This window comes from Athalia rosae, chromosome 1, assembly GCF_917208135.1.
Source record: "Athalia rosae chromosome 1, iyAthRosa1.1, whole genome shotgun sequence".
Taxonomy (NCBI): domain Eukaryota; kingdom Metazoa; phylum Arthropoda; class Insecta; order Hymenoptera; family Athaliidae; genus Athalia; species Athalia rosae.
In genome coordinates this window covers 9,952,029-9,968,297 of record NC_064026.1, presented here as the reverse complement: position 1 = coordinate 9,968,297, position 16,269 = coordinate 9,952,029, and the positions used below count along the sequence as shown (strand labels likewise).

General features: G+C 42.8%; 1 protein-coding gene and 1 long non-coding RNA gene across 2 annotated transcripts in view; both read right to left on the bottom strand.

Annotated features, from left to right (window-relative positions):
- LOC105683648 (headcase protein) overlaps positions 1–7,095 on the bottom strand; it is a 106,035-nt gene extending 98,940 nt beyond the window's left edge. The window contains exon 1 of the mRNA XM_048657125.1: positions 4,606–7,095. Within this exon, the coding sequence (XP_048513082.1) occupies positions 4,606–5,372 (767 nt within the window). The 5' untranslated portion in view covers positions 5,373–7,095. The remainder of the gene's footprint in view (positions 1–4,605) is intronic.
- On the bottom strand, positions 2,768–4,599 carry LOC125501416. Its single transcript, XR_007278988.1, has 2 exons — positions 3,332–4,599; positions 2,768–2,997 (listed from the first exon to the last, which is right to left on the bottom strand). It is a non-coding gene; the product is annotated as an uncharacterized LOC125501416 (long non-coding RNA).
- Positions 7,096–16,269: the final 9,174 nt, after the last annotated feature.

Sequence of the window (16,269 nt, the reverse complement as noted above, 5' to 3'; positions counted from 1 at the left end):
AAGGATACGGTTTTTTTTGTTTTTGCTGTTTTTTACAATTTTTTTTTTTTTTTCGCTTCGCATGAGACCGAGATGATAATTGCTAAAAAGAAAAAAAAAAAAAAAAAAAACGCGGTCGATTCTATTTTTTTCCCCCCCATCGCGTCGATTTACTGTAGTCGAGAAATATCTCGAGAAATATTGTTTGAGAAGCAACAAATTGTGACCGTGACATTTAAAATTGTAGTCAAGTATACCGAAATTTAAAATATGAGGAGTTTAAAAATTTAACCTATCACCGATCAATGATTCGTACGCCGTACATCCATTGAAATGGTTGTTTTTTCACCGTCCGAATAATAACACGCCGACTTGTTCTTGTTGTTGTCCGATGAATTTATTGTTCACTCTTAGCCCGTGGGAATAATGTAACAAAATCACGATACGTACGTAGTTCAAGTCGTTACACATATAGCTGTGATTAACGACGATTAGTAGTAGCCTTGTTCAGGCATAATATTAATACACGATTAATTAGTTACGTTATTTTATTTCACACGTATACCCCCAGCTGTCAAAGTGTAACGTTGCGGCCTAATCGCGTATAACGCCGAGTAAACGAATGAAAAATAAACGTGGGGAAAAAATTGAATAAATAATTAATGAATAAAAGAATCCGTGGATGTGAATGTATATTATGTTTACGCTTATTTTGAGAGGCATTATTGCGGGCATCGGTTTATCCGTTCATATCCATTTGCAAGGCAAGGTCGTGCGGAGGCGGTGAGAATCTTAGTTGGAAGGAGAAGGTTCTAAGACTAATTGCGAGATGTGAAATAAATTATCATAACTCTAGAATTGATTACGGTAATCAGATACAATATCAAATCGCGGCGTTGTATATAATCAAATAACAGAAAAGTTAACGAGCTTCGTAATGCCGCAGATGGGCTTTCGTATATAAATCGTAACTCGTGCTTCGATTCCCCAACATTATATACACGTGTATTTATTTACAGAGACGATTATTATTATCCAATTACAATAATCGGCATCTAATGTATATCGACGAAACAAAATAAAACACAATAACCGATGTTCAAAGTTTGTGGCACGATTTTGAAAATTTAAACACGATATTGCATGGACTGAAAAAAAAATTCTATTCCCTTCTCCCCGAAGAGAAAAAGTGTTGACGTTTAAATCACCGTCAAAGTGTCGGAAATTCAGCTTCATTATCCGTACGCAAAACTTCTTCATTATTACTCCATTTTATTATTCTTTTTTAAAAAAAAAAAAAACTCATTTACAAACGGAGCAGCGGCGGTTATTATGAGCAGCATAAGGACAGAGGTAGGAGAATGTAAGGGGTATTTGAGAGTTAGATAAGCTCGGTTTGATAAAAGTAAAAATAACATCTGCACGTAGAGAGAAACGCCTTTCGCGTCGTCTCTTTCTCCGTACGATATACACCGTGGGAGTGCGACGGATAAGGAGGTGGTGGTGGTCGAGGGGGAAGAAGGAGTCGAGTAGCTCGGATTGAAAAATATTTATTCAGATGCGTCGAGAATGTGACCCTGACCAGATAGATAATCCTCTTTTTCCTCCCCACTCCTTTCTCTCCGTACAACATCGAGTTAATACACAGCTTCTTAACGTATATTCTTTGCCTTTTTGTTCTCCGCAGCCGCCCCCCGAACCCCCACGAGCACGGATTACAAAAATCCTCCGACCAACTCCGCTTCTGGTACACCGTACCTTGATGTAAAAAAAAGATACGAGCGCACGTTACGCCGGAGACGGAGATGGTGTGCAGAAAGTTGGACGATAATTTCGATACGTGAGAATCGTGATTGGATAAACTATGGGGTAATGAAAAAGAGCAGCGCGATTTTTAGCTACATCGGGACTAGGACAATGTTCGCCACACCTGATTCATTCGACGGTGCAAAATTTTCTTACTCTCTTATCTTGTTTACTCTCCTATTCAACGAAATATCATACGTGGATCGTGTACGCTTGCAAGCACGGCTAAAATATAAATTCATCACGAAGTAAACGTAGGCAGATACAGGCGAGAGATAAGAGACGGGTTTCGTGGTTACACACGGTAGGAGGTAGCGTCGGGGAGGGGGAAAAAATTAGACGAGATAGAAGAGGAGTAGACGAAGAGGGTCGGATTGCTGCCCGCATCAGCACGTGTCTTTTCTCACTGCCCTACCCCATAGAATATGATCATCGGTCTAAAAGCTCCATGCACCTCGCCCTGAACACTTCACCGTGCATACCTTTGGCGCCATTGCTCAGGGGTTACGGAAAAGTTAGGTAGGAATTACGACGGAATCACCGTTATCGTCACGCTTCGGTATCATATCCTAATCTCCTCACCCAGATCTAACGGAAAACTCGACGGAGGAGGAGATAGAGAGAAAGAAATGATGATCGAGGTTGGCTTATGAATTTTATTCAAAACGAGATGTCGGTCGAAGCAATAGAAAGGAGAATTTTTTTAGCCCAGCAGGGATCGGTTCCTAAACCCAAATCACTTTTTTCTAGAAACGACAATCGCAGCTCGGTGAAATTATTTCGAAAAAAAATTTTATTGCGATAAATTTTTTTTTGATAGAAACAATTTTGCAACAAATTAGTGCACGGTTGCTGGACTGCGAAGTTTGTTTTTGCATATTCCTCCGCTTTTCCCAGACTTCTTTTTCTTTCTTTCTTCCGGTTGGGTAAAAAAGTGTGAATACGCTTCGCGCTATTTTGGGGTTGAAATTTATTTCTCTCCTTTTTTTTTTTCAGTCGCCAACTTTACTGGGGGAGCTGCACCAGCCGCACAGACATTTTTGGAGCCGCAGTACGACCGATATAAATCCTCTTCTTATATCCAGTCCGCGAACCAAGGGGTTGTTTCAACCCCCACGAAACTCAACTCTACACACAAAGTAGGTATAATGTCCTATCGTCCCTTTCGACGCAAATTCATCCGAAATGTACGACAAAAAAAGGTACCTGCGTCTGTAAGAAAAAACGAGTAATCACATAGAAATCATTTCATGGCCCTTTTGACTTTTCTTTTTTTTTTTTTTTGGTAATGCAAGTTTCGTCGTCGGTATTTTTTGGAGAGACATACGCCGCGGCCTCGGAAATAAGGAGTGTTCCGATATCGTTGGCTCGCTCACTCAGCCGGCGACCCTGAGTCAGTCTTACCTCGACTACGGCCACGGTCAAGGCTACAGTCCAGAGGCCCTACGTTCCACAATCTACACACCGGTATTCCTTCCTTTTTTTTTTTTTCTTTTTTTTTTCTTCTTTGGCGCCTTCCTCCATATATATATATACCTATACTAACCTCAACCGAAACCCAACCCGACTGGTTTGCTTCTTCCCTTCGTATCGGACTGCGGCGCACGAGGTGCAGAACCTCGAACATTCGAGAGTAGATAACAAGAGTACACAGTTCTCGATACGAACGCGCAACGAAATATAGCTTTACGTAACGATTATCCCATTCGACAAACTCGAACCGGCTAATGATTGGACGAAATTAAGAAAGTACAAAAATAAATCATTCGACGTAACCGGTGCCGCACCGCGATACTCGAGACTTCAAGAACCGACTCGATCGTTCGATTGGCGTGGGACTACCGGCATAAATATGTAAAGGTGTCTACACGATCATCTAAATATAACCACAACATGGGTGTGGCACTAACATCTGATTCCTCCTTCTCCTCCTCCTTTTTCTCCGATCTCAGAGAGAAAAATTTGTACAGATGTAGAGAAGATTACGTAGGAGTGATGCGCGTACGCGTATACAAGAACGGGATCTTCGATATTTTAGTATTTTAGTATTTCAGTATTTTTTTTTTTTCTTCAATCTTTGTCTAGGAGGTACGCGAGTATCGACGGATAGTCGAACCCTTCGTATTTTCCTCTCGGAATAGAAAAGACGGATAAAAGGATAATGGTGGGGAGTTACGTAATACAAAAACAGAGAGGAGAATGAACGAGGAATGTCGACGTCTGCGAAGTCTGGTAATAGGAAGGGGTGGCGGTGGTGCGGTGAGTGACTAACACAAAACGTCAGACAGACGGATAGACAGACAGACTGAGGAACGACGGGTTTCCCAGAGGAATTAGAGACGACGACTCGAACGCAGGAAGGGTGGGAGGGGACGACACTAGACAGAAGGTGTGTTCGTACGAGGTGGGAACTTCCACGCGTATTATAACCACGGTTATTATTCACGTAGCTCTTCCAACATCGTCGAGAATTTTCGTCTAGTCTGAATTCTGACCTCGGACGAGGACGTGGTTCCCGTACCTTTTTTCCGCCCAATCTCATCTCCGAAACGTGAGTAAGAGCGAGATAATACGGCGGTAAAAATAAGAACCGTAATCGCTGCCCTGAGACGCGACGTCCGAGTTCACATGGTAAACACGAATTCGAGTCGTCGAAACGTGACAGGGTCAAACGTCGTGACGATCGGTTTTTGTGTCGACGATACGCCGTATCCCGTTCTCTGTTTATAACACGTTACGACGCAGTTGAAAAAATCCACGACGGAATTACGTCGCGATTAGCTAAATGATAAAAGCTAATTCTCGTCAAAACGGACTCACCTAGCTCTGTCGCTGAAGAAATCGACCTTGTTTTTCTTTTTGGACATCGACTGTGGCTGGTGAAGAGGACTGACGCTCGGTTCGCTGGTCGCGGGAGGAGAGCTAGACCCGGTACTGGACGACAAAGATCCGGCCCTTCCACGTCCGGACTCGATCATCTGAGCCTCGCTTCCCCTGTTGACTCCGATAACGCCGTGAGTAACGTGTCCCGGTGGTCCGGCTGACAACGCTAAAGAAGGTCTGGTGTTCTGACGATTCCTGCGCTTCTTTTTCTTAGCTTCGGCGTCATCGGGACGATGTCCAACGGCGACGAGACCGGGCGGCATCCAGTCGAGGTCCTTTTTTAGGTGACCCCTGCCGCACCTGCAGCCGCAGGCTTTGAATGCCAAATCGTAACCCTTTTTGGTCCAGAGATTCTGATGACGTTGACGCTCCGACCAGCTTCTTGCGCGGCCGCAACCCTTCAGGTAAGTCAACACCGTTTGTTCCCACGCGTCGAAGCATTCCCTGTGCATGAATTGGCCTACCGGGCAACTCTCGTTGTTGCAAGTTACTTTGACCGCGTCTTGAAGGAGATTTAAACGTATCGGTGTGTCACCGCGGAGGCATTCGCCACTGGGCGCGCAACAACGCGTTGTATTTTGAATGGTGTTGTTGTTGTTGTGGTTGTTATTGTTGTGATGACCGTTCGCCACCAAGTCAGCCAATTCGTTACCACCTGCATCCAACATTCCACCGTGACCGTTAGCGTGTCGTCTCGGTGCCATTTTTGATGATTGGTTTTATTCGGCTCTTTTTTTTCTCTATGCGAAGCGACACGAACGATCGATGTTGACTCGAAGTCCAAAGATTTCGACGAAAGAAAACTACGAGAACGTTGCGATTCGATCGGGGTCCTTTGTGGTGCGAAAATTATTCGTCGTATACAATCACAACGCGAGATGACGGTAACGATTACGGATAAAAAAAAATCATACAAATTATAAATAAAACTGGAAAAGAAAAAAAAAAAACCGAAAACTCCCGAAACGACGTACCGACGTATACGAATATTCTAATGCGTCGTTATCATCACAGTTGTCGATCACTTTCTCTATTCGTCTTGTTTTCCAAGGACCTTTTATTTTATCGGTTTTCCCTCGGGGATGGTACAAAAGTTTTACAACAACAACAAAAGTGTCAGGGTCTTTAACTTTCAAGGATTCATTGTCGCGTTTTTATATTTATTACGATCTTTAATTTTTATGAACTTCATTCATCTTCGACTTTTGCTACAGATTTGACTTTTTTGACGTATGTCGTAGATGCATCGGTGGGCGCCCGGCGTTCTTTCAGAAGCGTGCGCCCGGTTCCCATTCAACTTGAACTTCGAGAGCCACGTGGTTGTTACGCGTAGCGGTTCGATTGCTCAATCGGAAGGAACGGGATCGCGGTGAATTTTTTTAAACCCCCTATTTCCATTCATTTATTATGGAATGAAATGATGGCTCTGTTTATTCGATTACTTATTTATGTTTTTTTTTTTTTGGCGATGGTTCAGCTCATTATCAGCACCTACGTTTTGTTGCAGCGAACGCTAGATGGGAACAACAAACGTCAAGAATCGCTACGACGCACTTGGCATATACATGAATCGGTGATTTGACAACGATAACACACGTGAATATATTTTAAAGTTTATTATTGTTTGTTTGTTTTCTATATTGTTCGGTAAACGGAGGCTGATAACCTCGGCTTCTCTCGCTTTATTATCTCGTCCAAGAAAATCACCGTTCGATTTTTTCACTTCAACCGTATCTGCTTCGTCTCTTTGCACTTTCAGGGAATAATTACACGACTAAATCTTTGAGTGTAAAACAGTTCTCTTCGGGACCACAATCACTCGGATAAAGAACGCCGGTGTATCTTTGTTTCTGTTCTCCAAATGAGATGTTCGAAAAAAACCATAAACAAATTGTTGGTCATCCGCAGAAGAGTTTTTTTTTTTTTTAAAAACAAAACATCGTGTATTGTCAAGTCTCGCGATTTCGTTTCTCTTATTGTTCGTTTTTTCTTGTCTCTGATTACTGTTATTAATAACGTAAACTATTTGTAACGTAAAAATTTACTTCGCTCGTCGATAAAAAATATGCTTTATTTCTCGTTTTATTCGCACTGACTGACTCCAAACTCCGTACTAACGAGAGTGCTCGCACGATGGTTGCACCAGTCACTGAGGAACGGCATCGGGTAGCCGGTTGTGCCTGCGTGCTGGTAGCGGCCTCGACAGCCAGCGAGCGCGAAAGTGAGATCCCATTGGATGAAAGGGAAAGCATGTGGTGGGGGTCATGGCTAGCGGGCCAATCGATGCCCGGCGTTGGTTGGTGCCCTCCGCTGCAGACGAGCGTCGCGACGCATCGCATCCGACGCTGCTGGGTGATGATCCTGGCGCTGGTGCTCTTGGCTCGAGTTGCTGCACCGCGCGTACTACGTTTCGCGATATAGGTATGCACACCCTGCGCCCTACGCCGCCTACCCGTCTCTCCTCGTCCTCCTCGCTCCCACGCGACTCGCACAAAGTTTGCCGCTGAAAACGCACGGGGAATAGAGAGAGATGACGCGCAACAGCGATAGAAAAACCGCGTGAGTCGGGGAGACGCCGGCTCTCAATGCGTAAAACGCACACCACTCCACCACCGAATTCTCCGCTACCTTCCACGCCGTTCTCTCCCACACTCATTCATCTCCACGTTCACGGTGTACACGCATATTTATTTTTCTTTCCACCTCTCTTCGGTGGCCCTCTGTTTTTCTTCCTTCTTTCTCTCGTTTCTTTCCCATTCTTTTTTCCTCGTTTATTAATTGCCACGCTGGGTAATTAACTTTTCTTTAAACTAATAACAACCTGCTGGCAACGTGACTGCGACCCTAGACGAGCAACTGTCGCAAGTTCGGGCGATCGGTTCCACGGGAAAAGTAGCGCAACGAATCTACATTGTATAGCTACAAAGACGAAAAAATGTTACTTTTCATCTCGCGCACTTTTTACCTACCGCCGAAAGATGAATCCGTTGTCAACATTGTGTCCACATCGACGAGAATTCCGTTCTTCTTAGTTTGACCGTTAACGCTACCGATCACCGCGAAGGCGGTCTCTTCGGACGGAAGAAAATTTGGAATAACAAAACAATTCGTACGAAGAAAATGAAACGAATCGAATGAAATTGTGCAGTCCGAACGCTGATATTTAAATTTCGTAAGAACGATGGACAAGCGAGTCGATAAATTATTTCGGCTCGATAAGATAATCGGCATCGAAGCTGCGTACGAAATAATAACCGATAAATATTGTTATTTCCTACTCTCAATTGGAACGAAAATATTTTTTCAATTTCTCTTTACCCCCCCGCTTTATTGTTCCGATTTCGCGCGCCTGCAAGTGATTATAAATCGAGTCATTTTATGTATTACAATACGTAATATTCGTACGATAATGAACACGCCTCATTTTTTCATTCGATATTTCAGTCGAACTCGAACGGATGTTTTTTCATACACGTCTGTCGATAGCTAAAAACGACAAATAATCCCCGACGATAAAACCATCGATTGATCCACATCATCGACAAAAAGAAGACAAACTTTCTGCATCACGTGCGCAACGATCCGTCATCACTTAGAAACTGTTGCAATTTTCTCGCCTAGAACATCGGCAACAGGGGCCAGGGCTTATCTTTTTCAACGGATAAAAAATCATAAACAGATAAGTGTTACGTGACTGCTTCTTACATTACCGAACTGATACGCCCGCAGTTTTTCTCACAACGTTGGCGTGTGTGTCGCGTAATATTGATACACGTATCTCTGTGCGTACGTCGATTATTGTATACCCGTGGAAGGTATCGAATTCGGTGGAGCTGCAGAAATCGCGGTTGCAGTAAGGAAAATTTTATCGTAAATCGCAAATCGAGTCTGAACAATCACCTAGTTCTTCGCAAAGTTTTCAGCAAAGAAACCCCCAGCTTTTTCAGCAAACATAAATATTTTTTCAAAAAAAAAAAAGCGCGAAAATTTCGACATTCTCTCGACTGTATTATATCGCGCGAGAAACTAGAACTATTAGAGATCGAACTAGGCGGTAACCCCCTCGCCCATAAACCACCCTTAGCTATATTCGGACAAAGCTATAGCGCCGGGTGTAGGTACTGCGGGAGGTTTTGAAGGTTGGGGTTGCGCTAGCGTTTGACGAGGGTGGTGATGGAGGTGTTGGTGGTCGTTGAGTTTGTAGTGGTAGTCTAGTTAGGTAGTGGGGTGTAGGTCTAGGTTCAGGGGCGGCGTCGTAACGCCGGAGGGTTGTGGGCGGACACTTTCGGTTTCAGGGATCGCTCGGTCTGGGGGTTAAATCGCATTGCGCATGTTCGAAAACTGCAAGGGATTCTTGACGGTCGCGGCGTCGGGACGCGACCGATGGGGGTTACCGAAGCAGAGGGCACGGAGAGGAGGTTGAGAGTCCGTCCAGGAGGCGAACGGACCTCTGGCAGCGACTACCGCCGCTCTTTGTCCTCCGATCCAGACGCACATGTACAACCTACACGACCGTGTATCAGATTTTATATACCCTCGATTCGAGCTCTGCGGGAAATTTATCGCACGCTGCAGAGTTTACGTTAAAATCGCCAATTTCATTGCCACGTGACCGTGCGAGCAAAAAAACCAATCGAAAAAATCCCACGGATTTACAGAACCGGCGCGTATTCCAGGTGGGAATCTTTTCTATAATTACCGTGCGATATCGTTCATCACAATTATTTTATTCGGTGTGATAATTTGTTCATTTTTTTTTACTTCCCGTGATATGAACCGAACACTGCGACAGTTTTTACGGTTGGAAATTCAAAATTCAGGTTTTCTTTGCGTTTAGTTATTTTTTTTTTTTTTTTCACTTTTTTTCTGTCTTTTTGATACGCGATAATTGATATGCATACAGTATATTTGCGATTTCCGTCTCAATTATTATAGGCCTTCTTACCGTCGCGTCTCAATGGTCTGGATTTCTTCAGAGATTCGATCTGAATATAGTTAGAAATGCAGACGTAGGAGGTGGACACAATCTACTGTCTTTACCGTCGAGCGTAGGAAGCAATTAACCCTTAACGGATCTGATTTATAACCAGAATTAGCATAAAATGAGGCATAATTGCGAGCGGCGCGGCGGTACGAGGGAGGCCTTAGGTGACTAAACGCGAGTAGCGGCGGCAACGCGACTATATAGATCCGAATGCAAAAAAAAACTTCACTCGACTCTAAAAATTTTTTCTCGAGTTCATTTTCTTCCCTTATCCTTCCCCATTTCTGAGGAACTCGTTGAAATTTCTGTGCATATACCGTAATCACGTCATTCGACGCATCTATTTTCATGTACGCGATTGAAAAAGGGCGAGGTTTCGCCGCAGAGCGTACAACCAGCACCTGCTTTCACATTGATCAATGGAGTCGAGTCACACCCAGTATATAAAATCGCATTGGCCTAGCCTAGGTATGCAACTGTAAGTGGGAAGAGCCGTGACTTGCCTCGGGCAAACGAATAATGTACAGATACCTATACACGTAAATCGGTATAAAGATTTGCACAGTCGCTATGGAATGCATTTCAATTCCTGCATGGAAAGCTCGCACGTCGTATGTCGCGTGACACATACACCCCCTCGGTTTATTGTTCTTCGTCGTAACGCCGGTTGCATCGTGAGGTAACTTACACGCCTACCTAGCGCGCATCTACGGTCCCAATTTATATCACGAAAACGACGCTGAGCTGCACCTAAAAATTTTATTGCTGATAAGATTGGAAGAATAAAAAAAAAAAAAACCATTAAACGCACCCATGTTCACGTTCTTATTTATTTCGTATGTATATTTTTTTGATTTCTAAGAAAGTTACAATGATGTTTAATTCCAAAGCCTATAGTGAAATTGCTATTTAATATTATTGATATATTATGTAAACGGAGTTTACATTGTCGAAAAAACCGAACACCTCATAATTCAGTTACGCAACAATTTATAACTATCCGTAGGACATGGTTAAATAACATCCCACCAAACACTAGGGATGAGCTATTCCTCTGATTTGTTTTTTCATCCAATTTTTATACCATAATTTCTGAAAAATTCTTCAATCACCGTGAATTTCCGTGCGTGTACAGCGAGTTCGAACTTCACACTCCTTTTATCTATTTTTCCGAACGAAAGTTTCTCTCCAAAATCAATCGAACGCGGAGCATTTAAAGGAGAGCTTTCGATCGCCCGCGAAGTCGGGATAAACCATATTTCTCGATTGATCATTTATTCATTTATATTTTCAGCAAATCTTGATCAGGCATCGCTGATATCGTGGCGCGGATGAACGGTCGATTGTTATGCGATCGAGGCGCTTTCGAACGTGTAAAGACTGAAAATTACGTAGCGTTATGAAGTTGGCGACACAAATAGACAGATGCTTTCTACAAACATAGCACTTTCGACGGGTTTTATTGCAGAAAAATTGTCGAACGTGATTCTTGTGAGAATTTTCGATTCTCCCTCACGTTGTGAGCTCCCGCCAATCGTTGCAATTAACACTTCAATGGAGGAAAAAAAAGTTCAATATTTAGGTATTTGAAATGAAAACAGGTGAAAATATGTAAAAGTATTTAATTAATATCGCTTCGGTAAGTATTACATGGAAATACATGCGCGCGTGCACTTCCATACACGTGCACGTCATTCTATGTACACTTGTTCAAATATGCTAAAGATCCATTCTCCGGGTTATGTAACTTGTACCACAGCGATACTCGTCAACTTTGTGTTTACCATTCATGCACGCACACGCACAACACACACTCACACCTCTACGCATGTATAATGCATAATATATACACACGCGTGCATGTGTATATATATATATAGATATGCGTACCTCGCGGACCGCGATATATGTTCAAATTCTTTTTACTGAATATGATATCACATCGAGTAATAAAGCAAGGGGTCTAATCAACCCGTGAGTTTGTTCAAAAATTATTCCAAATCTAATATCTACATATGAGGGTTGAATTTCTTTTTATTTCCATGCAGATTCGTTTAGTCACGGCGACACAAACGGGGTTCATTTCCCCATTCATTTTCACCGGAATTCATCAAGCTCTTGAATCATGCAAAAATTTTCTGTGTAATACATGCAGGGTGTTTCGGTAAAAATTGAAAAAGAAATTCATTCCTCTTTCATTTTTTCTCTTATTTCATTTCATTCGAATACGGGGCGACTTTTTTAGTATGACCAGCGTTTTTCCGTCTAATGAATGAGAGAAATGCGATATATACATACACGCGTACGCGTTTCGCACTCGCGTAGCGCGCACTAGTCGTATTTGTCATTAAAGATTTGATACGCGGTTGCGTTATACCCGTCGCTAGTCGGTGTAACACTATTCATAGCTTATACGAGAACATGCAGCAATTGCATAAAGCGGTAGGATATAGTAATAATAGCGGCATGGCTCGGTTCGCGGTGGTATTAGAAACAGCAGCTAGTGGATTCGTTGACCTGCGAGTGAGTAGGTATTACGCAAGTTGCGTCTACCGCCAAGAGCTAGCGACCAGCGACCAACGACCAACGACCGAGATAAGGCTATTAACAGCTTCTACTGATATCTGCTGATTACCGAGCGTCGATGTGCTGCCCTAGCTCAACCTACGTAATTATACTCTACGACTAGTTTATTGTTTATTATTAGCTACGTCTAATACTGTTACCGTCGATACGGACGCCCAACCTCAACCTAACCAGAAGATAACCCTGTTGATTATCGGAATTTTATGCTACTCTCTCTCTCTCTCTCTCTCCGTCTCTCGCTTTCTCGCTTTCTTTGCAGTAATAGAATAGAACGTGATACGTGATAACGAGTCGGTCGAATTCGCGGTATACCGAAATGTACACCGACATTCAATTTTTCGTTCTCGCACACTTCCTCTCGAATCGTTTTCACTATTTTCAAATCAGTTTCCGATGCGCCGAAATACTCGACGAAACGAACTTTTTATCCCATCTCAAGTTTAAATGCCATTCGATACGTGAAACTTGAGATACAAAGTCAGCCGGTCTCACGAAGATGCTAGAAAAGTCACAATAGGAGAATTTCGGTTTTGTAGATGAAGGTTGTTTCTTAAACTGGAGATTCTGATCGGGCTTCTGTTCACCTGGTTATCGATTGATTTTTACCGACAATGAGATATCTATCTCGATAACAAAAATCATTTAGCGTACCTACCCATGTAATAGTAGACCTGTATTCAGATTATTAATTTTTTTTTTTTTAGAATTCACGGTTGAAAAACTGACCAATTACGTCGCTGACACGATTCTTGTACCGGTCTTCGAACGCGGAGAGATTACAGGGCAGAAAGAAGGAGGGGTCCTTTTATATTGCAAATATGATTCGGCATAAGCAAATGAAAGAATTACGTGCCCAATCTAGATTCCTTTGTGAGAACATCTGTGCAGGCAAAACCTGATATCGTGTGAGTAAAATACACTTGAATATCATTTATTGAACAAATTCTTAGCTCGAATTAACGAGTGAACTGTTGCTCTTGTATATTTCATATTGAAACATCCGCTGTACATTTATTTGAAAATCAAACGGTGTTTGGACAAAAAATTAACCACCCCGTGAAAATCTCGAGTGTGTGGGAATAATTATACCGCGATACGCTATTGAGATATCATCGATTCACAGTTCGCCTGACGGAAGATTAATTATAAGGGTGATGACGAGCGATCAAAACTGGCGGTGGATAGAAAATCAATCACTACGGGGCACGTGCGATGTGTGTGTGTATTAATTTTTCAAATGGCGCAATTACACACACGCGTGCTTCGGCGAGGGCGGAAAGAGTTATCTCTGAATCAGGTTTCATCTGTACAACCGATAGGGAGCAAGTGTCAATTAGTTTCCAATTTTGACTATACGAAAAGCGAGTGAAAATGGTTTTTTATCGGCCGATTTCTGGCCGAATCGATTCATACCGAAAATACGCATCGCAGGATTCCGCGATTCTTTCATCTAGTTTTCAGCCACAGCTGAAAATACTGTGAAAATTTTCTCACGAGACACCCGACAAAAGCCCGCTCCGCATCAGAGTTTGATTTTTTAACCGCTCGTAAAAGTGAGCCCGATGACCAATTCGTTCTCTCATATATATATAGGTATGTCCAGCCGAAACGACGAACCCTTGTTTTGGGCCCGAAAAAGTAGGCCGTCAGGTCATCGTCCGACGTTCTGCCACTTTGAGTCTGCGGGCAGTTCATAGGATATAAGAACTGACTCTATATTCAGGTATATAACGTTAACCAACTCGTTCGCTACATATATATATACATCTATGTACCATATGTATTTTCTTTTCTAAGAACCGGCCGATCGCCGATCGCCGTCATCGCCATGTTCGCTTTTATTACATTCTTGTTTCGCTTTGCACGTGAACGAGCGCCGCGAATCGTTGTCGCATATACCTATGTGTGTAATACTCGAGGAGTTACAAAGGCGAAATGAATGAGGATTACCGGTTCTATACATGTACAACATTACAGAGAAATCTAAAAATTAGTTAAATGCAAAGTAATCATTCACACCGCCTGATCGTTAGATATCATAGAGAAGCATAATTTCGTTCAATTCTGATCATAGATGGGAAGAGAAAATTACACGTATCGCCCGTGCCTAACGAACAATTTGTCTTAAAGACGCCGCGTTTAAAGTTCATCGCAAAATCCGTTTTACTTGCCTATAATTAGTGACGGCAGCTCGTTTTGATTTGCCTTGGTCACTCTCCTCGTGGGTCAAGAGAATCATTAATATTCCTCGCGACTCGTGCTATTCGCTCATATGTCGCGGCGAATCTAATTTGGTCAAGTGATGATGAATTAACCAATATGCCGCCGATTTTCGTCCCACGCGATCGTCCCGCGAAAACCTTGCACCGATTGCGAGTTTTCACCATCGGAAGCAAACAAACGCGAAACAACTTTGATCGTCGCGGTTGCTTCATCTGTACCTACCGTAGGGCAGATTATAGGGCGAAAGGTCGATTATCTAGCGGAGTGACGAGCGTCTACGTTAAATGATTTGACGCAATTTATTTTATCATGGTGCCGATAGACCACGTGCGTGTATCGATGATGTTTAGAGTTCGTGCAGTTTGTTCGAAATGAAACCCTTTCGGTATTCATCCTTTTTTTTCTAACGGACTGATTACGCTTGCGGACGAAACAAATATCATAGTGTGGAGTATTTCGGAGCCCGAAAATCTACTCCGCCGAAGGACAGATTTCCGGTGAAGATAAAAACCACGAGGGAGGAGCCGATGGGACGCCGTTACGTTGCATGAGGAAATTACGTGCGCAACGTCAACGTAATGTTTTATCGAGACTTTTTGTCACCCGTCAGTCGTATTTTACAGTTCAGTAATAATTCAGAAAATTCTGATCGGTGTTCAACGTTTCCACCGTATATACGTCTCCGTGAACAGCGGATCAATGATCTAACGAAGACCAGTAGTCGATTTCCAGACCATTCATGGAGCGTCTTCGCAAGTAGGTGAACGGCTATGTGTGTAGGATTTGAAACTGCCCACTCTCCTTAGTAGCACTTGTTGCCTTTTGGTGTCTGACAATGAGTATTCGATCTATGTACGCAGAAATTATTAACAGTTCTCTTCTGTAGGTTCTGGTTTTTTCTTCATATATGGCCAAAATGTATCCGCGGAACTCCGAGTAATCAGAAGGGAAGAGCAAAGATTGATTTTCCAAATTCTCTTGCGGTAACGAACAGCTCGAAACGGCACGTCGCTACATCTTGGCAATAAGTTGTGCGTATATATACCTATGCTTATAATGTTACCTATGCATACATTGTGACTAAAACTATACGAGCGCCAACCGGTTGTGACGTCATAAGCGAAGGGCCCTCGAAGGTGGTCGAGGAGGGACTGGAAACGAAGAGAAAGGAAGAAAAGGCCCTGCGCGGTTTGGGACCCGAGCTATTTTTGGAATGGAGGCTGACAATGCTTACGGTGATCAAATGTGTGTCTGAACTGTTTCCAAGGTTTTCTAAACGGTACAGCCGCTGTCGAACGACGGCTAATTGAATTAACTCGATTACTATTTTTTTTTTTCTAACAATTTTTCGTTCACCGCAAAAAATCACATAATTACCCGTGTACGTTATGTAACAGAAATATGTCTCGCGCATGGTGTTGACAGTTTTCCATTCCGGATTACCTAAAACTTGAATCGGAGACGTAGAACTTGGTCCAATCAACGAGTTAGAACTTTGCTTACAATTAGTTACGAAATAATTGGAAACGGTCTATGACTGACTATTATTATACAGTCCGTCTGTCACGATTCCGCAGAAACTGCGACCTAAATAATTAACACTCTGAACTTATCGGGTGTTTGTTAGGTGATCCGAACAGAATCGATAACAAACCGTGTTCAACCCTGAGACTATATTCGTCTAGAATATCGTTGATACAGTCGGTCTATGAATTCTCGGTATACTGCGGAATAATTCGTGTCCCGTGATCCGTTTCCTTTTGCAGATAATTCGATCCGAACGAGAAGAAATTCCAGATGGTTCGAGA